The 26,434-nt window shown below is 48.6% G+C and overlaps 1 protein-coding gene across 4 annotated transcripts in view; it reads left to right on the forward strand.

Annotated features, from left to right (window-relative positions):
- The window catches only part of NMNAT3 (nicotinamide nucleotide adenylyltransferase 3), a 115,932-nt gene extending 102,100 nt beyond the window's left edge, over positions 1–13,832 (forward strand). For all 4 annotated transcript variants that reach the window (XM_049710103.1, XM_033404125.2, XM_033404124.2 and 1 more), the window contains exons 3-5: positions 1,024–1,207; positions 6,125–6,207; positions 12,414–13,832. In XM_049710103.1, coding sequence (XP_049566060.1) covers positions 1,024–1,207; positions 6,125–6,207; positions 12,414–12,763 — 617 coding nt within the window. In that variant the 3' untranslated portion in view covers positions 12,764–13,832. The remainder of the gene's footprint in view (positions 1–1,023; positions 1,208–6,124; positions 6,208–12,413) is intronic.
- The last annotated feature ends 12,602 nt before the right edge of the window (positions 13,833–26,434 follow it).

The following is a 26,434-nucleotide window of genomic DNA, read 5'->3' on the forward strand; positions in this document are numbered from 1 at the left end:
GTGTGGAGGCTGTGATAGGGAACTTCTGTTCCTTAACCTAGGTGAGGATTAGAACAGGATATACTTTATAACTCTTTGTCAAACTCTATGCCCTTTAATACGCATATGATATTTTATAACACAGTTTTTTTAAATGTATCATATACGAAGTCAAAATATTATCTCCCCTCATAAACATTATCTAATTTCGTCCTTACCACAAGGTCCTGCCAAGCAGGCATTATCCCATTTTACAGGTAGGAAAACTGAAGTTCAAATGGCTACGTGTTTTATTTTTGCAAATAGCTTGGTAATTTGCCTAAGACATCCTAGTGAGTGATAGAACTAGAGCTTCACCCAAGTCCCAGCCACAGTCTCTCTGAGACCCATTCATACTCTTTCCATGGTGGTTCTCTGTAGCTTCTACAATTCACTGCAGCTCTAAACCTATAATGCCCCATTCTTCAGTCACCGAGCCATGCAACATCTCTCATAAGACAGCTTACATCTTTTCCAAAGTAGGCCTTCCCATTCCCTTAACAGCAGAGTCCTCCAAAGCCAATGGTGGGCCTGTGCAGTGAGCCTACATCCCGTCACCCACCCACCTGGTTCAGGCTAAATGTCACGCTTTCCTCTTTGATCCACAAAATCCCCTACTTGAGCTAAGAAACCATGTGTAACTGTTGTCCCAAACATGATTAGAGGACAGTAGTGCCCCTGTAAGTCCCAGGCAGGGGGAGTCATCGTGTTCCTCCAACATATTCTGACCCTAACCGTCCACATTGCTATCTGGGAGCCTTGCCTCAGCTCCACCCTCACGGCATGCTCTCAGCTACTCCAGGGTGTAGAAGCCTCTGGAGGAGAGGCACGTGGTTCCTGAGGTAGCACCTTTACCTGGCCCAAGGGAGCTGGCCCGCCCAGCAGAGAATGCTAGGGTCTGATCCCACTCAGGACGAGACCCCAAGATTTTTAGCACCTGCCTGAATTCCAGCTGCCAGGTGACAAAGTCCTGTACCAGCAACACCACTGCTCTCTGCTGCCTAGGCAGGTACCAGGTGATCGGGGGTATCATCTCTCCTGTCAATGACAACTACGGAAAGAAGGACCTCGTGGCTGCCCGGCACCGGGTGGCCATGGCCCGGCTGGCCCTGCAGACGTCCGACTGGATCCAGGTGGACCCCTGGGAGAGTGAGCAGGTGCAGTGGATGGAGACAGTCAAGGTGCTGAGGTAACGGTGGGCATATGCCCTTGGGATGAGCAGGGGCCACGGTCACGTCTGCAGAGTCCACAGGGTGACAGGCAGGGATGGAGTGTTGAGTGGGGCTTCAGTCAGCCCCTCTCACCCAAATCCTGCAAGTGTTTCTCCTTAGAGGGAGAGAGACCAACAGATTCACATTCTCAGAGAGGTCCTAAGTGAAAAAATCACAAATCACTGCCCTTCAGGATACACTTTGTGGGAAAGCCCCGTCTTGTTTCAGAGGGTTGTAGCATCTCGGCTCCAGGGCCGCCACTCAGTAGCTGTGTGACATTAGGCACATGACATTTCTCTGGGACACATTTCTTACTTGCAAAACGGGGACAGCATAACCCAATGAGCATTATGTGAAAATGTAAATCACTTTTCTGACCCGGAACCACATAATCACACTCAGTAAGTGAGACCCTTTATTATTGTCATCACTGACTAGGTTGAAAACTGCATCTACATAATAGGTCATCTTTTCCGAGTGTACAAATCCTAGGTTCTATAAATCTAGACTTTAAGAAAAAACTATGAATCTAGAAATAATTACACAGGATTTTTTTTTTCTTTTAGAACTGCTATTAGCATTCAGCATAAGTAATGCAGCCGTTTAAAAGCCCTGTATCTTAGGACAGTGGGTCTCTGACTTTTGTCTGGGAAGCTTTCCTGGGAGATTGCTAGAGAAGCAAGAAGTCCCACTTGTCCTGCCTGTCAGAGGGGATTGTGAGGTGGGCCTGCCTGTCACTAATGACAGCCGGCTCTGCTGGAAGGGATTGCAAACTGTGGGCTGTGTCTTGATCTATGTGGAAGCACTAGGACTGTCAGAGAATAGGAGACACAAGGGACCAGGATGAATGATTGACAGCCCTGTCCATAATTTGGATTGGTTTTTATTTTTTACTAATGTTCAAAGTCACTTGGGAGAAAAATGTTTGCCTTTTTAAGCAAAGGTAAACATTTAGTTTCCACATCCTGGTTCTTATTACTTACCCTTTACTGGGGAAAGAACCAGCTAGAAGCATTCAGCAGTTACAGTGCTACTGCAAAATCTGTTGTCAAGTTGAAGGAGAGCAAATATGAAATAATTGTTAGATATATGCTTCTCTTTTTTTTTTTAACTTAAGTAATAAATTTACACCTAGATCACCCTTTTCGAATAAACAGTGTAGTCAGCTCTCATTTATCTAGGCTAACAGAGGGGAGTAGAAACAAATCAGAGAACCCAACAAATCATTTAGCTTTAATATGTAGTCAGAAACAAAGAGACGCTCTCCTTTTCCACCCTGCGCGGGGCAGTGTGGCCTCGGGCCCAGATCTTGGAGGCAAATTTACTATCGAAATGACTTGGTGTAAATGAGTTAGCCTCTCTGAGCCTCAATTCCTCACCTACTAAGATGGGGATGACACCACCTACTTCACTGGGATACTGTATGAACTACGTGAGATGATGGAGGAAAACACCTGGTTTATAGTAGGTGCTTAATAATGTTAGCTACCTTCCCTGCATCCCTAACGGGCCCATAATGTCTCCTCGTAACAGATAAGCCATTCACAGGTAAGTAGGATTTGACTGCAGTACCACGTAATTAATAACCTGCTGCAAAATGCAGACCTAAGATTTTACAGGACACATTCTTTTTCTTTTTTTTAACTGTACCCTTTAGACAAGTGCTTCTCAGCCCCGGCTGCAACTTGAATCACCTAGGGAGCTTTCAAAAGTACGGAAGCCTGAGTCTTACCCCAGAGACTGAGATGGCATTGGTCTAGGACGGGGCCTTAGGATTTTTAAGAGCTCCCTGGTGATTCTAATGTGAGGCCAGGGTTGAGATCCACAGCCTGAGTCACCAAGTGTGTGAATCATCCCTATGCTTAGCGCCGGGATGAGTCCAAACCAGTGGTCTCAGTCCTGGCTGTAGGAATCACCTGGGAAGCTATTTCTAAACGCTCACCCTCCCCTACCTGAGATTTGGATTTTTCTGGGGCAGGGTCTAGGCATGGGTACTTTTAAAGGCCCCCAAATGATTTATTTTGTGCAGCCAAGGTTGAGAACCCACTGATATAGTCAACACTGTTTTATGAGATAGCTGATTAAGACTTTTTGTCAGTATTTGGGGTGGGCTTCATTCGAAAATTTGTTTAATTACTAATGTTTTCCTAAAATTACCAAAAGCATTTTTTTTTAAGATTGAAAATCTGGTTAAAATTGTCAAGTTAGGTGATTCTAGAAGCATTGTAGAAATCCACCCCACCCTTTGCTCCATTTAGTGTCCTCTTGGTGGACTCAGCAGTGAATCTACGTCATGGTGACAGTGACATATGTCACTATGAAGTCAAGTCACTGTAGGGCTTAGTGAGTGTTCTTTTTCTCCTTATTAGGTTTTTTATTTTTACTCTAATTTTTTAAAAAATCTGGGCCAGCTTTCATGCTTTTAGGGCACTTGATAACTGATTTCACTTGCCCTTTCCCCATGATGGGGGAGGGCCTCGGTCACGATGCCATTTGATGTGGTCCAGCAGCAGCTCACGTGCCCCTTGGCAAGCATGCTCTTATGTCGTCCTCATTTTACAGATGAGTAAACTGAGGCTCAGAGAGGCTAAGTTAACCACAGTCGCACAACAAATAAGCAAGTGGTGGAGCCCTATTCTGTTGAACTCTGAAGCCATGCTCATGGCCATCTTCAAAACCAGTGATCTACGGGTGGGACCACGATGTGGCTGACTCTGCTTCTGCCACAGTGGCCTTCTGGTTGGTATTGTTGGAGACCAGGGGCTGCTGAGGACACAGAGAACATGCTGCCAGGGGCAGTCGTCAGGTCCAAGGCTGGGCACACCAGGGTAACCCTCAGGCAGGCAACAAAAGGAAGCAATGGCCTCCCACCCAACACAGGCGGAGTGGAGGTCTGTGAGGACGATGCATTTGGCGTTAAAGATAATCATTTGCACACCAGAGTTCAGAGTTCCAGCTGGCATTCAAAGTAGGGCCAACTTGAACCAGGAGCGTCAAGGAAGTAAAATAAAATAATACCAGCTTTCACTGATCACCTACTATGTGTGCCAGGTATACAATATCTAGTCAGCTCAGCAACTCTGAGAAGTAGGTGAGTTTGGCCTCATTTCACAGCTGAGGAAACAGAGGTTCTGAAAGGGTCAGCAACATACTCAAAGTCCTACAGCGAGAAAGTGGAGGTGAGACCCAAACCTACTTCAGTCTGATGCGAGATTCCACACTAACCCGGGAGTGAATCCTCAGAGGTGAAGCTTTCTAAAACCAAAGCAATAAGACAGTAATGCAAACACAGACGAGTCCAGCGAGGTCCTGAGAAGACTCAGCTGAGTCTCTGAGACCATCAGGAGGGAATCTGGACCTGAATTAAATGTATGTATTTATCCCCCATCCATCCTTCGTGAATTCAGCTGACTTTACTAAGCAGTTCCCTAGGTACCAAGAATATAAGGATGCATTAAATGAGCTCCTTGTTCACAATCTGGTGGGGAAGACAGACTGAGAGTAAGGATACTAATAACAGCTAACGTTGATTGGGCACTTTTCTGTGGATGGACTGTGCTAAGCTCTTTAATTCAACCTCACAACAGCTCTCTCAGGCGGGTACTGTCATTGTCTGCCATTCTACAGATGAGGAAAGTGGAGGCAGATTGCTTAAGGCACCCACCAAGATTCCACAGCTCCTAGCTGGAACCAGTATTCCAACCCAGGCAATCTCACCCACTCCAAATAATACTCAGCATTCAGCCACTTCCCCAGCCGGGGAGAAGCCTTTGGCCTTCACGGCCTTGTGATACTCAGGGTAGACAAGGCCGGCATTAACTTTCCTGAGCAATTAACAGAGGTCAGTGAGGCCCTGAGGGTGTTTGTGACTCACCCAGGCTCGTACAAGCAGGAGAGCCTAAACTTGAACCCAGCCACTCTGGCTACAAACACATGCTTCTCCCACCAGGCACTTCTCCTTCCCAGACACAGCTCTAGTTAATACGGGAGGTGGAAGATGGAAGATCAAACTGATACAAGACATAGTGATTACCTGTGCTCTGTTAAAAAGAAGGCGGCACAGGTATCTCTTGATTTGCAGAAAATAGATTGCTTAATGAGCCGGGCCTGCCATATGGGTGTAAGTCTAATCATATCTGAACTGCTAACATGTAATGAGGTTCGCTCTGTGCTGCACACCACTTGGTGGGCTTTGCATGTATAACTCCTTTCATCTTCATAACCATCCATGGGAGGCCGGCACTGTCATCATTCCTCGTTTTGCAGGTGCCGAGACTGGAAACCGCCCACGCGGGGTCCCACCGCTGGCCGGCGGGGGAGCTGGGATTCAACCCAGGCAGTCTGGCTCCAAGCCAGGCTCTGAGCATCACCCTGTCAAATTCTAAAGTACTAGCTCAGGATCCGAGAGAGCCTCTATCTTGAGAGGCAGCTGTGGGCCATGCACTGTGCCAGTGCTTACTGTGTGTTAGCTCATTTACCTCCACAAAAGTCTAAAAAGTAGGTGTATTATCCCAGCTTTACAACTGAAAATTTGTATTTTGAACTCAGGTCTGATTCTAATAGCCCAGGTCTGTAATCCCTATTCAGTTTTTTTTGTAAAAAGTGAGGTATTGAAAGAAAATACTAAAAGAGTAGAACTCTGCTCATTTCCTCCTTTCAGTCGGGGCTCACAGAAGGCTGTGAGCTGCCTTGGACGCGGGGGTCTGTGAGGACCCAGACGCATCACCTGGCACAGGGCCTGGCACGTAGTAGGCCTTCAGCAAATATTTATGGAATGAGTTACCTAAAATGGACAAAAGCAGGTTGAGACTTAAAATCAGAGACCCCCCCCTGGGTGGTTTGGGGGGACTGTAGGCCACATGGATGCCTCCTGAACCCATATGCTTACAACACAGGCATCATCACAGCGAACTGCTCAGATCTCTGCCCTGGAAGGAAGGCCTGGACCAAGGCAAGGTTGACTCTCCAGCCCCCGCAGGTGGGTGCTGACCCTCTCCTCTGTGGGAGGGTGAGATGTCAGGGCTTCGGGAGTCACAGCCCTCTGGGCACAGATAAGAGCTTTCGAAGCCTGCTAGGGGTGACACTTCCCACGTTGAAAGGTCAACTAACCATCCCTTGTAAATCGTTATGCTAAATTGGGATTTTCTGCCCCAAAGGAGTTTACCTACACTTGTGACTTGGGCTCGTGACCTGGATTACAGTCAGGGATACACAGAGATCAACTTCCGGGTGCTGCTGGGCCACTTTTGAAAGCCTTAGTCTTTTTGAAAACAAAATGTGCCATTATATCCCTTAAAATAATACTTTATAGCAGTGTTACTCGGTGTTTTACTTGGAAGAGGAAAAACCTATTTTTTAAGGCATGTAAAGTCGATTTGGATTAGCCTTTTAATTTGTAGCCCTGGGTTTCTACCCTGTTGTCAACTCCTGGTGTTTGATGGAATCTTGTCAGCCGTGATTTCAGAGTACCTCCCATGGCAGCCCTGGTACCGGGGGTCAAATGCATAGCCCCTCAGGCACATAAGCAGCAGCGACAGTGATGGGGGGGGCAGGATGTGCCATGAGCAGGGAATCGCTGGTCCCACTGGGCCAACACTCCAGCGGCTCTCCCAACTTTAGTTGGTGAGACACTATTTACCTATTAGAAGGACTCCAGAATGTCACGGTGAAGCAAACTTAAAGTGGTGTCTTTACTGCAGGACTTTTCAGAGCCTTTACTATGTTCATGCGCGTTGTGACTCTGAAAGAAAGGAAAGAGGCTCGTGGCCGTGCTTAGCACTTTTTAATCATGGGACTCTTTTTAATGCATATTAGTGTTTCTCAGAACCGGTGCTCCCCAGAACACAGACTGGGCAACACTCTTCTAAAAGGACTTGAAGGGTGGGTGGGGACACATTAGGAGTTTGGGATTAACATATACACACTACTATATATATAAAATAGGTAAACAACAAGGACCTACCCTATAGCACAGGGAACTATACTGAATATCTTGTAATAACCTATAATGGAAAAACATCTGAAAAAGAATATATATATGTTTATAATTAATTAATCAATTAATTAAAAGGACTTGAAAATGCCCTAAAGGTTTCCTGCAGCAGTTCCTGAATGCTGGCCAAAGGCTCACTCACAGCAGCATCACCTGTGAGGCTTGTTAGAAATGCTAATTCCCAGGCCACGCCTCAGACCTGCTGAGGGGGAATGGGGCCTGGGACTCTGGATATTTAATAGGCCCGCTGGGGAGCTGCTTCACCGCCAGTTTGGGGAACTGTGCACTACAGTGGGAATCCAAGAAAGAAGGAGCTACAGAGTCTCCTATATGATCAGCTTCTACAATGTTTATTACACTCCCCTGGTCTCCCTGTCTGCCCCCCTCCATTGCCAGCATGGGCACCTCATCTGTCCCCCAGTCCCGAGCACAGCACACAGTGTGCATTCTCAGCCCTCTGCCTTCTTTCTGAATCACCTCTGGCTCAGCAGTCACTCCTAATAGGGTTCTAGAGATGCTGGCTGAGAACAGAGACCGGTGCCCAGCCCCTGCCCTGAGCTGGAGACAGGCTGTGAATGGCAGTGAGTCCAGACATGGATTAGGGGGACTGGAGGAGGTGACGCCTGCACCAGGACTCAGGATCAGCAGGTTATCTGGGGCTGGGGATGTTTTGGGGACAGAGGGGCGGCTGAGTAAGGCACACAGGCAGGAAGTGCTGGGCACTCCATGCCACTCAGGATGCTGGAGCCCACAGTGAAGGAAGCGAGTAGCTTCCAGTGAGGTAGGAGGAAGGCCATGCTTAGGCTCCCAGCTTCTCAGCTCTCTGCAGATGCTTCCAGAATCCCTGTCTCTGCCTGGTGTGCCCCCCTCCCCCTTCCCTTCTTGGCTTCCCTTGTCTGTCCTGTGAGGCCCAGATTGGAACCCACTTCCCTGTGGTGAAACCAGTCCTTCCCTCCCCCAAAGCTCACCCTGCATTCTTTTTGGATTTATCTTTCCAGGGGGCTACTAGTCTGCTCTGTTTGGCCCTATGATGTTGGGAGTTTGTTCCTTATCCCCTTTCTCTCTGTTCAAACCCTAAATCCTACTCATCTTGTTCTCTTCCAAAGTAACAGTTAAAAAAGGAAGTTTGGGGCTTCCCTGGTGGTGCAGTGGTTGGGGGTCCGCCTGCCGATGCAGGGGACACGGGTTCGTGCCCCGGTCCGGGAAGATCCCACATGCCGCGGAGCGGCTGGGCCTGTGAGCCATGGCCGCTGAGCCTGCGCGTCCGGAGCCTGTGCTCCGCAACGGGAGAGGCCACAACAGTGACAGGCCCGCGTACGGCAAAAAAAAAAAAGGAAGTTTGCATTGAATGAAAAGTGAGCTTTTCAATTTACCAGAATATAGCAGGGGCCTTAAAAATGTGTGTGCCCTTTGCTTGATACATTCCCCTTCTAGGAATCTGGCTGAGGAGATACTTAGAAATTGGGATGAAGACATGCAGAAGGATGTTTATCGTGGCAATTTTTATAATGGCAGGAAATAAAAGCAACCTTAGTGTTTAAATGTAAGGGAACGTATAAGTAAGTTACACTGTATATATAGGATGTAGATAGGATGTTCTGTATATATAGGATGAAGAATCCACACAAAAGGTTTTCATGATATGGAGAAACACTTAGGAGGGGAATGGGAAAAAATCAGGATACGATACTGTGTAATCTCAAGTATACAAAAATATGTAAATATACTGTCACATCTATTTGCATGTTTAAATAGAGAAGACTGAAGAAATACACCAAAATATCGAGTTTTTTGTAGAAAGAATTATTGTTGCTGTTATTTTCTACTTTAAATACTTATGTGTTTTCCATACGTCCCATAATTGACATAGATTTCATGTTTGTCATCAGAAAAAAAGAACTAGAGCAATTTCAAAAAGGCAGGTGATTTTTTCTCACCGTAAGTTTGGCTTTTGATGAGGTCGCTTGTATGTTACTGGTGACACGTTTTTAAAGGACCATTTTGTGTGCCGTGTATTTTGTCACGCGCTGTTCTCCTCTGGGGCTGAGCTCAGCGTTTTCTGGCCGCCGGAGCCCTGCTTTGCCCATCACTCCTGTGATTTGCAGTCCTCCTTGGACTCACCCAGAGGCGTGTGAATTGCCTTGTCCCGGGCTGCTTGGGTGTCACGCTTTGGGGTGGATGATGCCTCAGTCCTTTAACAGGCCGCCTCTGTCGCTTGTGAATGTGGTCCCTGCCTTGGCTGATGGGGCCCGAGCACAGCTCAGCCCCCTTCTCCTTTCATACAACCAGAGCAGACGCTTCATCTGGTTCCATTTCACACTGACTGTTCCAAGGTTAATTTGGGTGCCACCCTTCAGTTGCCAATACCTGGCTGCATCTTGGGTGTCCTGTCTAGACCCAGAAGTCCTGTGCTCCGGACACCACCCTCGGTGCCTGCACTAAGCAGGAGATTTCCATTGCATTCTCTCCATCACTCAACTTCCATAACTCCCGAAGGAGGCTTTATTATCCCTACTACAGCTGAGGAAACAGGCCCACCAGCTATAACCATCCCAGGCTCCTCGCAGATCTGAAATTAGAACCCAGGGCTGACTGGCCTCAGGGTTGGTGCTTTTGATGTCAAAGAGTTAGGGCAACTGGACATTCACAGGGAAAGGTCCTGGTGGTGCTTCTCCCACTTTCTGTGTTAATCTCTACTTCCTCTGCTTTCCAAAGCCTGTGGCCATTCAAAAAGCACACTGCCCCCAAATGCCCACGGACATCTATTTATGTCACTATATCACTGTTAGGACAAATCAAATTGGCAGTATTTATTCAAAACCTCAGACTTACAGACTTTGGACTTAGACAGTCAGAGTCACTCGGTCTGCAGATTTTGTAAGAGTGATGTGAATGGATTTGAAAGGGAGATGTGAATGCCTCTGGGGGGCCTGATGACAGGACTGCCCAGAGTTGGGATCTGAGACGCGTATGGCCATCACACCAGTCCCGCAGACATGCCTTTGACTTGGGGGACGGGGCAGGTGTGGGTACTTGTCTCTTCTGGGCAAGGGCTCAGAGTGAATCATATTCCACACTGTCACTGTTAATGAATTCAAACAATATCTAATATCGAAGTGGATATGTGGAAATCGTTCCCACGGAAATCCACAGGACGAGAATCCCTGACCTGTGGGAACAGGGTGGTGTGCCTCAGACCCCAGAAGACCCAGGAATTCAGTGCACATCATTTAACCTCCCCCATAGGAAGACCACAGAACAGCAACCCAATTGCTTGAAAGGTCGAACGGTGGTCTCTTGCTACATTACGATGGTCAAATAAATAAGAAATTAGAGTAAAATCTCACAGGTGCAGAGCAGTTTGGATCCACATACATGTTGTAAGCAAGGGGACCAGCCCAAATGAGTGTAAAAGGTCTAAGTTATTGAATAATTTTTAAATGCAGTTTTATTGATTTTAAAAGGCCAGGTACGTAGGAGATATTCCATAAGTGCTGAATGGATGTGCTGATGAATGGATTGGTGGATAACTAGGTAAAGATGGATGGATGGATAGACGGATGGACAGTAGTTAACATATGTCACACTCTGTTCCAAGCACTGTTCTAAGTGCTTTACATTTCTAAGCTCATTCAATTCTAAGATAATCCTATGAGATAAGTACTGTTAATATCCCCATTTTAAACTTGAGGTCACACAGCTGTCAAACCGCAGAGCCAGGATTTGAATCTAAGAAGTCTGGCACTAGAGTCCTAGTTATGCTGCTAAAGTGTCTGAAGTGTGTTTTCTGTAATTACATCTGCTGCTTTAAAATGAGTAAACAAGTCCAGTGCCACCATTTCATGGATGGGAAACTGAGGCCCAGGGAAGGATCTCAGCTCCAGCCCCACAGCAGCCGGTGCCCGACAGGCCGGAACTCTGACCTGTCCGTGACATCTCTAGTTCCTCACTTTGCAGTGCACGGCTGGTCTGGTGCTCGTTTGTAAACTCATCTCTCTGGTCCACGTCCGGATCCCTTCGAAGGTTTCACAATAGAGGAGCCTAAACCAACCATTTACATCAGGTTTTCCCCAGCAGCTGGTATCCCTGAAGCCTCTCCCAGCTGAGATTTCAGGGTGACTGAGAGATGCCCGTGACCTAGAAGCCCAGCCTTTGCCGTTCACTGAAGCTAGAACCGGCTTCCAGAAGGACTAGAGGTCCTGCTGGTTGCTTCTAGCATGGACTTGGTTTTTCCTTTTCCGATTAGCCCATTCAAAGGGGACCTGAACAGGAATGGTGCCAGGAATATCCAGGCAGGGTGACGCATGTACAATTCCTGCCAGCAGGCGGAGGCAGAGTCCAGCGGTTTCAAATGCCCCAGCTGGAGGCTGGCTGTGTGCATTTAAATCCTGACTCCTCTGCTTAAATGAGTCATGCACCTCTCTGTGCCTCAGTTTCCCCCTCCGCAAAGTGGGCACGACAATAACACCTCCCTTCTGAGGTTGTTCTGAGGCTCAAATGCGATTAAACACATAAAGCGCTTAGCAATAGTGCCCACAGTAAACAACCAATACATGTTAAGTATTCTTCAATCATCATAATCATCATTCTCTGGTAGCACAAATGCCAAAGGATTAGCCACGTTGATCAGTTGTTCTAGAGCTTTGTTTTATTGAAAACAGATGAAAAGGTCACCAGCTGGGGTCTTAGAGACCTTTTAGTTACCCACAGATCCTTTATAATTAACCTTTAGGATGAGATTGTACTTCTAAAAATACCAGGTGTTAAGACTGAAATAGATTTTGAGAAAGGCAGTGACTTGTTAGTCCTAGGACTTTAAGAACCTCACCTTCTATCAGAAGACGGGGTTCTAGGTACAGCACAGCCGCCTTTGGACTCTGCTATGGGGTCCGGCAACCACAGACAGCCTTGTGGTATAACACTGACAAAAAAAAAAAAAAATCCATTTTGTATTACTTGGCATTTTGCCAATGTTAAAAGATTTATTGATTAAAATATTACAACTGTACGTCCCTGAAGTAGCTTCGGATTCATTTACATGCTTTTTCTTTTTAAGTCATGAACACGGAGATGTTGAATTCCCCCATACATTCCAAGAAAAGCATTTTTGGAAAATTTCAAACAATATGATGTTATCGTTCCTGGCCATGACCCTTCTGTAACTTTCTTGGGATCCACCCTTGTTTCTCCAGCTGTGCCTGAGCTGAAGCTCCTGTGCGGGGCAGATGTCCTGAAGACCTTCCAGACCCCCAACCTCTGGAAAGACACGCACATCCAAGAAATAGTGGAGAAGTTCGGCTTGGTGTGCGTGGACCGGGCAGGGCACGACCCAAAGGGGTACATCTTGGGCTCGCCCATCCTGCAGAGGTACCAGGACAACATCCACCTGGCCAGGGAGCCAGTGCAGAACGAGATCAGTGCCACATACATCAGGCGGGCCCTGGGCCAAGGGCAGAGCGTGAAGTACCTGCTCCCCGATGCCGTCATTGCCTACATCAAGGAGCACGACCTCTACGCCAGCCCCGGAGGGAATGAAGGGTAGCCGAGCTGGGGAGGGCCACCTCCTCCTCCACTGGTCTCGTCCTGAGGACAGGGCGCTTACAGTCTTTGTTTTCCAGAGTTTTTCCATGTTTCATTTGGTTTGTTTCAACAATGATTTTGTTTGTGAGGCATCTTCTGTCCCAGGAAGAGATACCTTCCTCGGGGAGGAGCAAATGTTTGCATCACAAGGATGGACATTTATCACAGAAGTTAAAGTGGTGTGGCAGGTCATTAGGTTTAGACGGAAGCTCTCAGAACCTCTGGATGAAGAGGCTTCTTATTTTGTAACTGGTAGTTATGGCTGCGCACTGAAGGCAGTTCTGCACGTGGCAGGGGGCCCCTGAGGGTCAGATCAGAATTGCCCACAAAACGTGTTTTAACTAGGACCAGGTGCAGCTTGCGGGTCTTGATTGGAGAGACTTGACAGGATGCTAATTACCAAACAGTGGGCTTTGTCAATGCCTTGTTTCCACAAAGTAATGCTCATGGAGGAGTCCAAAATTTGGAAGCAACACTTTGCTGATTGACATTGAGTCTTCCTTTACAAACCGTAGTCTGCCTGCCTACTGGCCATTGATAAAATTTAAACTAAAATCTTTCTAGGTAGTGATCCTCAAACTATATATATATATATATAATTTTTTTTTTTTTTTTTTTTTTGCGGTACGCGGGCCTCTCACTGCTGTGGCCTCTCCCGTTGCGGACCACAGTCTCCGGACGCGCAGGCTCAGCGGCCATGGCTCACGGGCCCAGCCGCTCCGCGGCATGTGGGATCCTTCCGGACCGGGGCACGAACCCGTGTCCCCTGCATCGGCAGGCGGACTCTCAACCACTGCGCCACCAGGGAAGCCCCTCAAACAATATTTTTGATACAATACATATATATATATTATTTTTTAAAACACAGCTATTCTATAAATGCCAGGGCTCCTGATTTCCAGGTTTCTAAAAAGGAACGGAGGTAAAACAGATGCCTTGACTGTTTTAGAAGATCGTTTTGAATGTTTTATGACTGCCTGCCTGTTTGAATATTGGTGAAGGGATAAATAATAAATTGACATCAAAAAGCACTAATGAAAAGTTTCTCTTTTTTCTTTCTTTGTTATATTATTAATGCCTGATGTACCAGCTGTTGCTTTTCTTTTTAGCTACTCCATGAAATTTGCTACTGTTCCAATCGAACTGGCATGAATTTAAAAGTTTCCATTCCCGGGTACCAGCTGTGGAGGAAGCAATTGCTTTTCAACACCAAGCAAATGGTTCTCTAAGCTCTGGGTTGATGGCTATGTTCTGCTGAGCCCCGAAAGGTGCCCACAGGAGCTGGTGTGTGTGTTCAGGATTTTTCCTTCCACTCCCGATTAGGAAGAGGTTTTGACTAGCCGAACTCTGTTTGAGTTTACTCTTTCCACTTGCTGACCAAATGACTGAACTCATTTAGAATTTACTTCCCCAGGATTTTACCCTGGTTTATCTTTGCTACAAATTTAATCGTGCAGAAACGCCAAGGGTCAGTGAGAAGAATCTAGTATCTCCCCAAATATATCCCAGTGTCTGCAGGTGTGTCAGGATGGACATGAGTGAAGTAGGAAATCAGGGTTTCCTGCATGGAGGGTAGTGGGGCCATCCCGTGGGAGTCTCCAGACTTCCACGCCTGCAACCTCTAAAGCTGCTGGCCATCCCCCCACCCTGATGAGCTCTGCCCTCAAGAACTTCCTAAGGACCCTGATAATTCAGGGGAATAGGAATCAAACAGCCCTGCCCAAAAGCTGGCACAGCAAGCTGGGTGATGTTAACTAGCTCCCTTCCCCACTGTGAGCCTCAGTTTCCCAATCTCTAAAATGGGGAGGTTTGATTAGACATCCTCTAAATTCTCTTCCAGCTGATTTTCTAAGACTCCGAGTGCCTCTGACTTCAGCCTCTCCACCCTTCTTTGGGTCCAGTACACTTTCTAGCCCAACTGGAAGCTCCCCAAGGGCAGGAGTCTTTGTTTTCTTTGCTGCTGTATCCTAAGTGCCAAGAAATTTGCTACTCCAAGTGTGCTCCCAGGCCCAGTGTTTTCATCCTGGGATGAAATGCAGATTCTCAGGCTGCGAGCTGGTTAGAAATGCAGACTCTCACGTTCCACCCCAGACCTACTGACTCAGTATTTGTATTTGAATAAGATTTGCAAGCCATTCAATGCATCGGCCTAGAATAGCCCTTCTTATAATAAATATTCATTTTGTTTTGAATAGACTGAACCTATGGCTGAAATTCCATCACATTTACTCTGGTGAATAGCTTTCCAACATTGCCCCCACTGTTCTGTGTGGAGTACAGAAGGCAAAGGATGGGGAAAAAAAGGAAGGGCTTCCCTGGTGGTGCAGTAGTTGAGAGTCCGCCTGCCGATGCAGGGGACACGGGTTCGTGCCCCGGTCCGGGAAGATCCCACATGCTGCAGAGCAGCTGGGCCCGTGAGCCATGGCCGCTGAGCCTGCACGTCTGGAGCCTGTGCTCCGCAACGGGAGAGGCCACAACAGCGAGAGGCCCGCGTACCACAAAAGAAAAAAAAAAAAATGGAAAACAGCAAACAGCTATAAATGTCCAGGAAAAGTGATGGAGAGGGAGCCTGTGGGTTTGAGGCAGGGCTTCTCACCCTGGGTACTAGTGACATTCTGGGCCACAGAATTCTTTGCTGGGAGGGGCTGTCGTGTGCCTTGTAGGCTGCCTAGCAATATCCCTGGCCTCTGTTCATTAGCTGGTAATAACACCTGCCCATTGTAACCACAAAAAGTGCCCCCAGGCATTGCCAGATGTCCCCTGGGCACAAAATAATCACCAGGCCCACTAGTTTAAGAGTATGGCTGGGCAGGGGGGATATGTATATGAGGAAGGAGTTTCTGTTTCCCAAGAGGGAAAATTAGGAAGCCACAGCTTGTTCTTCCAAAGGACTAGTTTGGGGGCAGGGGGGATCCCTACCACTCGTGAAGTCATGTTTATTCTGGGCGACACAGTGCTGCAGACAGTAGGAATTAGATGCTACATCCTTGACTCAGAGGCACCCCAGCCTCAGCCTCCCTGTACTCCCAGTGTTCAGAGTGCTTTTCTCTTCCATGTTTCACAGGCTGAGGCTTCCAACCTACCCCCTGCCCCCCGTACCCTCGGTCCTCATGGTCAGGGCCTGACAAGTGTAGACTCCTGAGGAGTGGGAGCCAGTAGTACTGTGATTATAATTATGGTTCAGAATTCAGGATTCATTCACTCAAATCCTTTTACTGAGGACCTCTCCTATGCCAGCCACTAGACTAAACAGTAGGAAAACGAACAATGGTGAGCAAAATGGACGCGGTCTCTCCCCTCAAGAAGCTTACAGTCCAGGGTGGAGATGGCTAGGAATCAACTATTCACGCCACTAAACATGATTGCAAAGCGTGTTGAGGGCTCTGTTGGGCAAACACACCACGTGATATGCCAGCCAGAGACAGCAGGTTCCCTGTGACGTAGGGAAGCTTAAGCTCTAGCCCCTAGCCCAGGCCCTTCTCAACACTCTGGAGGGACCTTAATTATTTAGGTATGTAATTTCACATTCATAATTGTTATTCCTTTTCTGGAAAGGGGCCTTCAAGACTGTACAAAGTTTAGGCTCCGTAAGGCATCAGGGATTCACCCTGATGACAGAGTATAGACAGCAGGGAAGAAAGGATAGATTTGAGACCTGCAAGATGAATCCACAAGACTTGGGGATGGATGGAGGCAACTGGCTTTCAGGCAGAATGAACAGCAGGTACAAAGGCCTTGTGGCAGGAGAGGGCAAAATAGCATGACCAGCTAGATTCCTCATCACCTCCTTAAGGAGGGGTTGACCATTACCGTGTGCACCCGATAGCAGGCATCTTGGCACACCACCATCTATCTCCCTGTCCAGCCTTTCCACGGGCTCAGGGAACCAGGCCCAGCTAGGCTGGAGGAGATGCCTTCATCTGTCTGATTCATGGCTGTACCTTGTGGCTCCCACCGGGCAAAACATTCATTTCTTAGCCTTCACATACATTGTCCCCTAAAATAAAACAGCACAAAAAAACCCTATCACGTGTGTGTGTGTGTGTGTGTGTATATTTATTTATTTATATTTATACATATATATAAATTTTTATACTCTCGTTTTGTCCCATTGATTCTTGTAACCTCCCTTTTTTTGGTATCAGAAGAGAAAATATGTATCACTGCTGTGCTCTTGATTTATTGCATTGACACCGACCTGCGTACCTGATTTCACATTCTTCTGCATTCCCTCGGGCCTTCTTTGCATCTAGTTTGCCAGGGTGTTTTGTCTATTTTGCAAGAACAGATAAAACAGTGGTTTGGGCTCCTGGGTAAATAGAATCTCCAACCTTAAATAAAGGTTCTCCTGTGATAGCACACGCTGCACGAATGAGCGGAGCTCTGGATCCCGGCCTGAGGAAAGGATTTTTCATGTACAGTACTGTCTGTATCACTTGGGACAGAATGCTGTGAAATCCCATGTTACACAGATAGTGCTCTGGATTTGCAAGGCACATGTGGTAACTGAGTTAATACATGAATATGAATTTCTTCTCCCCGTCCTCACACTTCCTGTGCTAACAGTATTTCTACCTTCACTTTTTACAAGGGTCTCCGGGCATAGACTGTGCTCCATTTCAGTCATGAAGTTATTTTCTTGGACCAAAGCTCAACATGTTAGATACACGTGTGTGTGTAACTCTTAATCCATCATAATGCACCTAGGCACACACCTCAGAATATTTTAGAATTGTTAAAATCATCCCCAAAAGACTTGCTCATGGCACTATAAGGGACCCTAAAGTTCATGTGGTTGGTCCCACCTTTCCCAAATTATCAGAACACTAAAATCCCACAAAGATATGGAAATATCGCTATTAGAAACAATAGTATTGTGTTCTGCAGTTAAGTTTAGGGAGCCCTACCTAACTTTCTTCCTCCTGTTGGAAATTCACAATGAGTGTTTGCATGCCTTGTCAGTCTTACCTTCTGTACATCCCTCATATGCGGCCTCTTTTCTCCATCCACCCTGTCCCCTCCCAATGTAGACCCCCATCATCTCTTACCTGGACCACTGTGATGGCCTCTCTAATCCACTCCCGGCCCCTGAGATCTGTTCTCCACATCAGACCCAGAGCAGTTATGTGTGTGTGCAAATCTGGGCATATCCCTCCCCTGCCCACACTCCTTCCAAGGGACACCAGGGGACTCCAATGGAAGCCACAGACTGAAGAACACATTTCCAAAATGTGTATCTAATAAATGACTCGTGTCCAGAATATGTAAAGGACTCTCTTAAAAATAAGCCTAAAAACCCAATTAAAAACAATCCAAAGATTTGACTGAAGATGTGCAGGAGAGGGTTAACCTAGCAGGCCTGACGCTGCTCGATAGAAGGCCGGCCCTTGGCTGGCATCTGAGACATTGGCTTTTGGAATATCGCCTACGTGTCTAACTGATAAGGCTGTTTTGTCTGCTTGGGGCACTGAATCTGGGTACACCAGCTTGCCTAGACTGTTTGTACAAGCAATGTGATTTGTAGTGAACATCTGCCTTCTTTCTAGGAGTTTGGAATGTCGGTAATCACAGCAGGTCGTGCAGGCAGAATGCTACATCACCAGCCCACGATAAAAACCCTGGATTCTGAGTCTCAGGCAGGCTCCCCTGGAGAGAAACAATGCGCACTGTTGCGGCATTTCACTGCTGGAGGAAGAGGCGTGTTCTGTGTGTGTTCTCTCTCCGAGGGAGAACTTGGGAAGCCTTCACCTGGGCTCCTCCAGACTCCACCCCATGTGTCTTCTCCCCTGGCCAGCCCTGCCGTGTGTCCCCTCACTGCAATGACTCATTGCCAAGACAGGTAACTGCCTCTGAGTCCTACGAATCCTTCAAGCAAGTCACCAAACATGGAATCCTGGAAACAAGACACTTTGCCAAAGGCGACACAGGAATGACAAATAAGCCCAGAAGAGATGCTCAGCCCTGTTAGTCTTTAGAGAACCACAGTGAGCTACCATTCCCCACCCACTGGAATGGTTAGAATCAATGCAGCAACCCCACTCCTAGGTATCCGCCCAAGAGAGAGGAAATCATTTATCTATGCAGACTTGAATGTGAATGTTTGTAGCAGCGTTATTCACTGTAGCTAAAAACTGGGGAAATTCAAAGGTCCATCAACTGGTAAATGGATTAAGAAGTGTGTTTTGTCCATACAATGGAATATGATTCAGCAATTAAAAGGAAGAGCTGGTGATGGATGGATACCTGCAACACAGTGGATAAATCTCGAAGACGTGCCAAGTGGAAGGAGTCAGGCATATAGGACGACATATTATATGATTCCATTAGTAAGAAATTTCTAGAAAAGGCAAAACTATAGAGGCAGAAAGCAGACCAGTGGTTGCCTGAGGGTAGGAGTGGGGATTGGCCGCAAGTGGGCACAAGGGAACTTGTGGGGGTGTTAGGAGTGTTCTAGAACTAGATGGTGGTGATGGTTGCTCATTTATATAAATTTACAAAGCTCATCAAGCTACACACATAACACAGATAGATTTTGTGGGATTTAAATTACACCTCAGTAAAGGTGTCTTAACAGAAAGGGCTTCCCTGGTGGCGCAGTGGTTGAGAGTCCGCCTGCCGATGCAGGGGACACGGGTTCGTGCCCCGGTCCGGGAAGATCCCACATGCCGCAGAGCGGCTGGGCCCGTGAGCCACGGCCGCTGAGCCTGCGCGTCCGGAGCCTGTGCTCCGCAACGGGAGAGGCCACAACAGTGAGAGGCCCGCGTACCGCAAAAAAAAAAAAAAAAAATCCTCCTGAGCTTCCTTTGCATGCTTTCAGAGTGAAGACCTGGCTTCTCCTGGGGTTGGCCTGCTCCCCGCCCACCCCCCGCCACCGTCCTTGCCCTACCCACCCCAGGCCCGCAGCCCTTTCACTCTCTGCTCCAGCCCAGGGCATTTTTCAGTGTCTCACACTCCCTTCCCGGGCCCATCAGTGCTTCTGCATATACCCTTCCCTCTGCCCACAAGTTGTCTCATCCTCTTCTTTGGGCTAATTCCCATTTCTTCTTCAGTTCTCAGCCTCAAGTCGCTTCTTCCAGGAAGCCCTCTCTGAGTCCTGATTAAGTTAGACTTGCCCACAGTACTCCCAGCTCCCTGCTCTCTTTTGTGAGAGAATTTCATCACTCGTGAAATGACTGATTCGATGGTGACACCAAGTTCCCTGAAAGCAAGAATTTGTCTCGATCATTGTTCTTTTTCCCCAGCACAACTCCTGGATCATAGTAGGGGCTCAATAAATATTTCATAAAGTAATATCCAAATAAGAATCTTATGAGCTCGGAGAAGCCCGTGATAAACACACCTGTTTGACTTTATATAAATCAGTGTTTCTGAAGCATGTTTGCACTTGGAATCCTTTTTATACACACACGCTTGAGGAACACAGCCTCTACATGACGCTGTGTATCTGTATGAGGAACACAGATCTCAAAGGAGCAGTTTACAAAGTTCTTATCTAAAGTTTTCTATCAGTTTTTTGCTACAATAGACTCCCTTATACATAAGCCCTTTAAGCTAGTGCGTTTGTGGGATAGATTCCAGGAGTGGTACTGCTGGGTCAAATGGTATGTGTACTTTTTATTCTAATCAGTGTTACCAGATTGATTTTTTTTAAGTAAATTGAATTTTTTTAGAAAACAGAATCTCATGGAGCGGCTGAAAATTTCATTTCCGTATTCCTTTGCTGGGAGTCACCTTCATTGCCTTTCATACAAGCCACTGCAATATCTGTCTCCTTATTCCAACAGAGAGTCTGTGTGGAAGAGTTTCAGGGGCTCATTCGCCTTAGAGAGACACAGCAGTTTGCAGGCAAACCTTGTTCCTAGTGTTTGCTGGGCGCCTCAGTCGAGGATTCTCTTTTCTTTTTGGTGCACAGGAACTCCTCAAAGTCACCCAGATAACAGAGGTGGGAGCACAGGTGTCACACAGAGGTCAGGAATGGGAGGGCCCAAGGACAGAACATGTATATGGGGTTCTGGAGAGAAAGAAGAAATTGGCGTTCCCTCCCCCGCTCCCTTCCCCTCTCTCCTTCCTCCTCCTCTCACTCTCTCTCTCCCTCCCTCCTGCTCTGCCCCATCCCCAGACTATCTCTGCTCCGCAGCCCCTGTTCATCATCCAGCAGCTGGCACACCTGTGCCCACGTGACCCTCCACCTTAACCCCTGTCTCAGTGTCACAATTCTAGATTCCCCAAGAGATTCACTGGCCCTGGATGGACTTGTCCACCTGGTCCATGTGGCAGTGACGTCTCTGCAAGGGGGGAGGGGGGGCAGGAAAGAAGTGATGGACACTTCCCGCACTGGGGTAAGCACCCACAAAATCGCACAGTAACCCAGCCATCTGTACACGCCTCTTACTCCTGTTCCATTGCGGGTGGTGCTATAGGAAAGGATGCTGGTGGAAGATGCACGTTCCTGGAGGGAGAAAGGGAAGGGAGAGTAGAACGACAGCCAGGTGTCAACCTCTCCTCCCTCCACTGTGGGCAGACGGACCGGGGCCCAGGGCGGGTTGGGCAGAAACTAGAGGGAGTCCCCCAGGGCCCACAGGCCTGTGCTTGAGTAGCCGTGGGTCTTGGAGAGCCTGGCCTCCCAGGGGAGGGCAGAGTACATGGGCTGCAGCTGGACCAGCGAGCCGGTCCCCTCAGCCGGGTCCTGCAGGGGATGCAGCAGCAAGCGTAGAACAAGAAGTGTCAAGCCAGGGGCAGGGCGGGTTCCACTCCTCGGCAGCAGCCCAGAGCCTCGTCTGGACCTCGCAACCTCCCTGGGCATCCTAACTCGGCCAAAATTCAACTGGCGCCTTGGCGGGACAGCAAGTTCGTACATGGACGTTTGTGAGGTGAGTGTGGACTTCCCGGGCGTCTCAAGATGTGATGTCATCCAGAGACCTGTCTTTCCCAATTTCTGCCCTGACCTCCCTCTCTCTCCTCTGGGAAGAGCCTCTCCTTGGCGATCCTAGGGCCCCTGCTTGTCCCCGTCCTGGCCCCAGCCACCCTGGGTGCCCCTGTTTCCGTGGCTGTCTCCCTGACCTGACTGCACCCAGAGAGTGTTACTGAGTCCAAGCTCGTACCGCTTGCCACATGACGGGCCAGTAAATTGAGAGATGAGTCTTTGGGGCAAGGAATAGCGACTTTATTCAGAAAGCCAGCAGACCAAGAAGATGGAGGACTAGTGTCCCAAAGCACCATCTTCCCTGAGTTAGTGTTCAGGCTTCTTTCATACTAAAAGAGGAGGGGGTAAAGTCCTGGTTTGGGGATGTATTAATTTCTTCCTTCCTGCAGCCAGGTGGGCCTAGTCAGGGGGTTTTCTGTGAGCTAAACCAAGGTGTTTTAGCTTAACACTCATTACATGGGAGGCAGGGTTCCCAGAGATGGACCATTATTTATAATTTAAGCTTACAGGCAACATCCCTTTAGTGACAAACTTGTAGCAAAAGCAATAGAATACACAGGTTAAAGTAAAAGAAACATCCAATATGGTGTCAGCTTTGTTCTTCCTTATTACAAGAGGAAGGGGCTCAATGTCTCACAGTGCCCGGACCAAGTGCCCCACGGGGTGAACACCCAGATGGTCTTGTGAAGGCCTAGCACCCACTCTCCTTCCTAACAGCACCCTGAGTTCCTTTTAAGGACTCCTCTTCCTCACTGGATTCAGTCTGGCAGGGCACACCCAGATGCTCATTCCCCGGAATTTAAATCTAGAACACATCGACCACTAAAAATGTCTGGAGTCGGTCTGCCCTGGTGGCCATGTCCTGACAGTTCCCAATAGAGGGTCCCATTTGTTTTTCCTCTTTCCCTCCCCAAATTCATTGTGCCTTTGGTAATCCTTCTAGTAAATTTCCTCATTTCTTAAATTCTCCAGAATTTGTTTCTGTTGCTTGTAACTACGGGGGGAGTTGGGGGAGAGGAAGAATAGGAAGGAAGGAAGGAGAAAGGGAGGGAGGAAAGCTAACTCAAACATGCGGTGAGTGAGTGACTGAGACCAGACCGCAGTCCGGTTGGAAAGCCTGCCATCAGCAGGGCAGCGGTGGACGGGGTGATGGTGGGCGTGAGGAGCAGTATTGTCTTCCTGGAACAGCCAGGCCAAGCCCATACACTCACATCTATGTTAATCCTGGACCAGCCACGGAGATGGTTTCAGACAATTCTCTCAGCGCTCACAAATGCCGTCAGGCTCAGGGTATCCTCCCGTCATGGTACTGACTAACAGACACCTACCAAGCTCCTGCTAGTAGAGGCAGGAAAGCCCAGGCCTCCACCCTCCGGTCGCTCCCAGCCTCATGGGAGAACCCTACAACCAGTGTACACCCGGCATCCTCTAGTGCTGAGTCAGGGTGCAGGGAAGGGGCCAGGACAGCCAAGCAGTAAAGATGCCAGGAGTCAGGCCTTCAAAGTGCCGGGTGCATAAGCATCATCTGGAGAGCCTGGTAAAAGGGCCCTTTTCTGTGCTCACCCAGACTGTGATTCAATGAGCTGGAGTGGACCCAGAGATCCAAGTTTTAACAAAACCCCAGGAGCCTGAGGCAAGCGGACTCTCTCTGGAAGACGCTATCTAAGAGTCGGGAGAAGGAAGAAGAAATTCAGAGAGGTGTGTCCTGTTCAGCAAGCAGCATGGCCGATCCTCTGTAGAGCTTTTAGAAGATGGAGCGCATCTGTCCTCCACCCCCTCCCAAGGCAATTCCTGCTAAACTATCTTTACATTGTGCTGCTGTCACTCTGGTGTCAGAAACATTCAACATCCTTCCTCACCTCATGGGAAAAGCCCAACTTCTCAGTCAGCATTTGAGCCTCCAAGTCTGGTCACTCTCTTTTTTTTTTTTTTTTTTTGCCGTACGCGGGCCTCTCACTGTTGCAGCCTCTCCCGTTGTGGAGCACAGGCTCCGGACGCGCAGGCTCAGTGGCCATGGCTCACGGGCCCAGCCGCTCCGCGGCATGTGGGATCTTCCCGGACCAGGGCACGAACCCGTGTCCCCTGCATCGGCAGGCGGACTCTCAACCACTGCGCCACCAGGGAAGCCCTGGTCACTCTTTTTTTGCTCCTGCCTGTTCTCTGAATGGTCATCCAGGAACCCTCTCCTCTGGACAGCTTGAGATCATGTCTGTAACCAACCATGGTTTCCCGCTTCCCACTGTTTGTGTGAGCCTTTTCTCTAAGCTGGGACACCCTTCCTGCTTCTCTAAGCCTCTCTCAACACCACTCATTCCTTGGGACCCTCTCAGGCTCCACCTTCCAGAAAGCCCTCCCTCCCCACTCTGGTCCCCGGGGACCTCTCCTCCTCCAAACCCATGTTGGGATCGCTTTGTATCAGGTGACTGAGGCTGACAAAGGGTTTCCCGTCCCTCTGAGTCAGAGGAAGGTCAAAGGGTCAATGAGGAGAACTCCATTGAAACTGCCTGACCTGGAAAGACTGGAATGGACTGGGGTGCTGCTGTGCATGAGTGAGTGGTTTGATGGGTGAATGGGTAGGTGCTGGATGCATTCTGTGTGCTAGAGGGTGGATAAATGGAGGTTGTTTGGGTGGATGGTGGATTTGTGGATGGTGGACAGAAGGCTTTCACATCCTACTCTCATCCCTAGAGTCCAGGGGCATGGTCCCAAAGGAACAAGACAGGTGTGCTTGCCATCGTGCAGCCCTTGCAATCTCCTGGCGGGCAAATGAGTCACCTCCCTGCCTACTGCACTCCACCAGATGTTCTGTTCCTTCTGGGCTGGCCGGCTTGCACAGAGGCTCATGCCCAAGGCCTGTTGCCATGACTGCGTGTCTCTCCCTTCCCTCACGGTGATACTCCTGTACTTAAACTTTTCAGTGGCCGCCCTTTTCCCTCAGGACAGAGGCCAAGTACCTTGCTGCAGCATCTAAGGGTCCCCATGGCCTGGCTCCACCTGTCCCTCCAACATTTTCTTCCACGGTGTCGGACCGTGCCATCCCTCCCGTCCCCCCAGAACTCCCCCTTAGCCATGCTGCAGCCACACGTGACCCCCCACTTTCCCTGAAGACACCAGGCTTTCCTACACCTCTCTGATGTGGCACGTACTGTTCCCTCTTGGGAATACCGTCTCCCCCCTCAGTCAGGCAAACTCCTACTTGTCCTCCAAGATTTCATTCCTGTGCTCAACCACCATCTTGTCCTTGAAGCACCTCGTACAAGCCTCCACTTGTTACATTTCTCTCTTCCACTAGACTTAACTTCCTTGGGGTCATGTCTCGCTCATGGCCGTGTCCTCAGCCTCCAGCCCAGCTCCAGGCGCCTGGAAGGCGCCTGGTAAGTGTTTGTTGAAAGCACCCATCACTTGCAGCTTTGACACGTCCCCCCTGTTCTCTCGGCGTGTGTCCACTGTGTGCCCAGCTCCTGACCTGGTGCTGGGAGACACAGTCACTGGCCACAAAGCGTTGACAGTCTCATTGAGGAAGCGGAAGCAGGCGTGTGCACACATGATTCCCTGGAAATCAAAGCTCTGTCTGCTTGAGGCAGTGAGCAACAGGAACGTGTTGGGAGACGTCAGGCGCTCAGAACTCGGGGAAGAGATCACAGCGAAACTGGAACATGAGGACTTTGATGGATGCGGAGGAGAAGAATGCTTTTGGGACCAGGGACCTGCAGGAGTGAGGCTGGGCTGTGAGGATACAGAAGACAAAGTCACCAGAGGGTGACTCAAGGGAAAGAAGAGTATAGGGCTGGGAAAAGACGCTGAGATCAGACAATGAAGGGCCTCGGATGACAAGGACGAGAAGGAAGCTAGAATTTATTGAGGATGTGTGGGCCAGGTGCCTCAAAACTACCCTATGAGATGATGGTTCAGAGACGTTAAGCAACTTACCCAAGATCACACAGCTAGGAAATGGTAGGCCTGGGGTTCAAAACCAGTCTGACTCTAATGCCCAGCTCTTCATTCCACTGGACTCTAATCCAGAGGCAGAGGGCAGGATGCAGCAGGAAGGGAGGTTACAGATGAGAAGAGTCTTTACAAAGATTACGGTAACGCTATTTGAACTGTGTTCTCTGCCCCTGTATCAACGAGCTCCTGGCTTATTTCTTCCCTTGTTGGAAACACAAACCCTCCATGAACCACCTAAACAACGTGTTTACCTCCGCTGCTTCTGAGGAGACAGGACAGAGACCGAGGCCTTGAGGCTAGCCCTGGACCGAACAGGTGACCTTGGCCCGTCCTACCCCAGCGAGCCTCCCCTCCGAGGCCTCCCCTCGTCCCGGTCAGCACAGCCAGCTCTGTGTTCCATCTCAGGGAAGTCCTCAGAGGACAGGTCACGTGCTGCCCAGAAATCAATGTGTGTTTGACCAGCTGCTTCCCTTTCATCTCTTCATTGTATAATTCTTCCCCCAGAAAGCAAAAACATTGGTCTGGCAAGATTTGTTCTTTTTAAATCTGGCCGGAGCCTCACTAAGGCCATTAATCTTTAACTCTTTATAGATTTTTCCGCTTAGAATATATGCCCTGTGCTTACATTTCACGTGGGGATTCAAGTTCTGCTTCCATATTGATGACAACTTGGGAGACTTATGTTCTCTCTGGGGTTTTCTTCCGTGGGCTGATTCATCAGAGCCAGAACACCAAGATCCCCGTACATCTTTGCCTCATTCA

This window comes from Orcinus orca, chromosome 5 (genome assembly GCF_937001465.1).
Source record: "Orcinus orca chromosome 5, mOrcOrc1.1, whole genome shotgun sequence".
NCBI classification, from domain to species: domain Eukaryota; kingdom Metazoa; phylum Chordata; class Mammalia; order Artiodactyla; family Delphinidae; genus Orcinus; species Orcinus orca.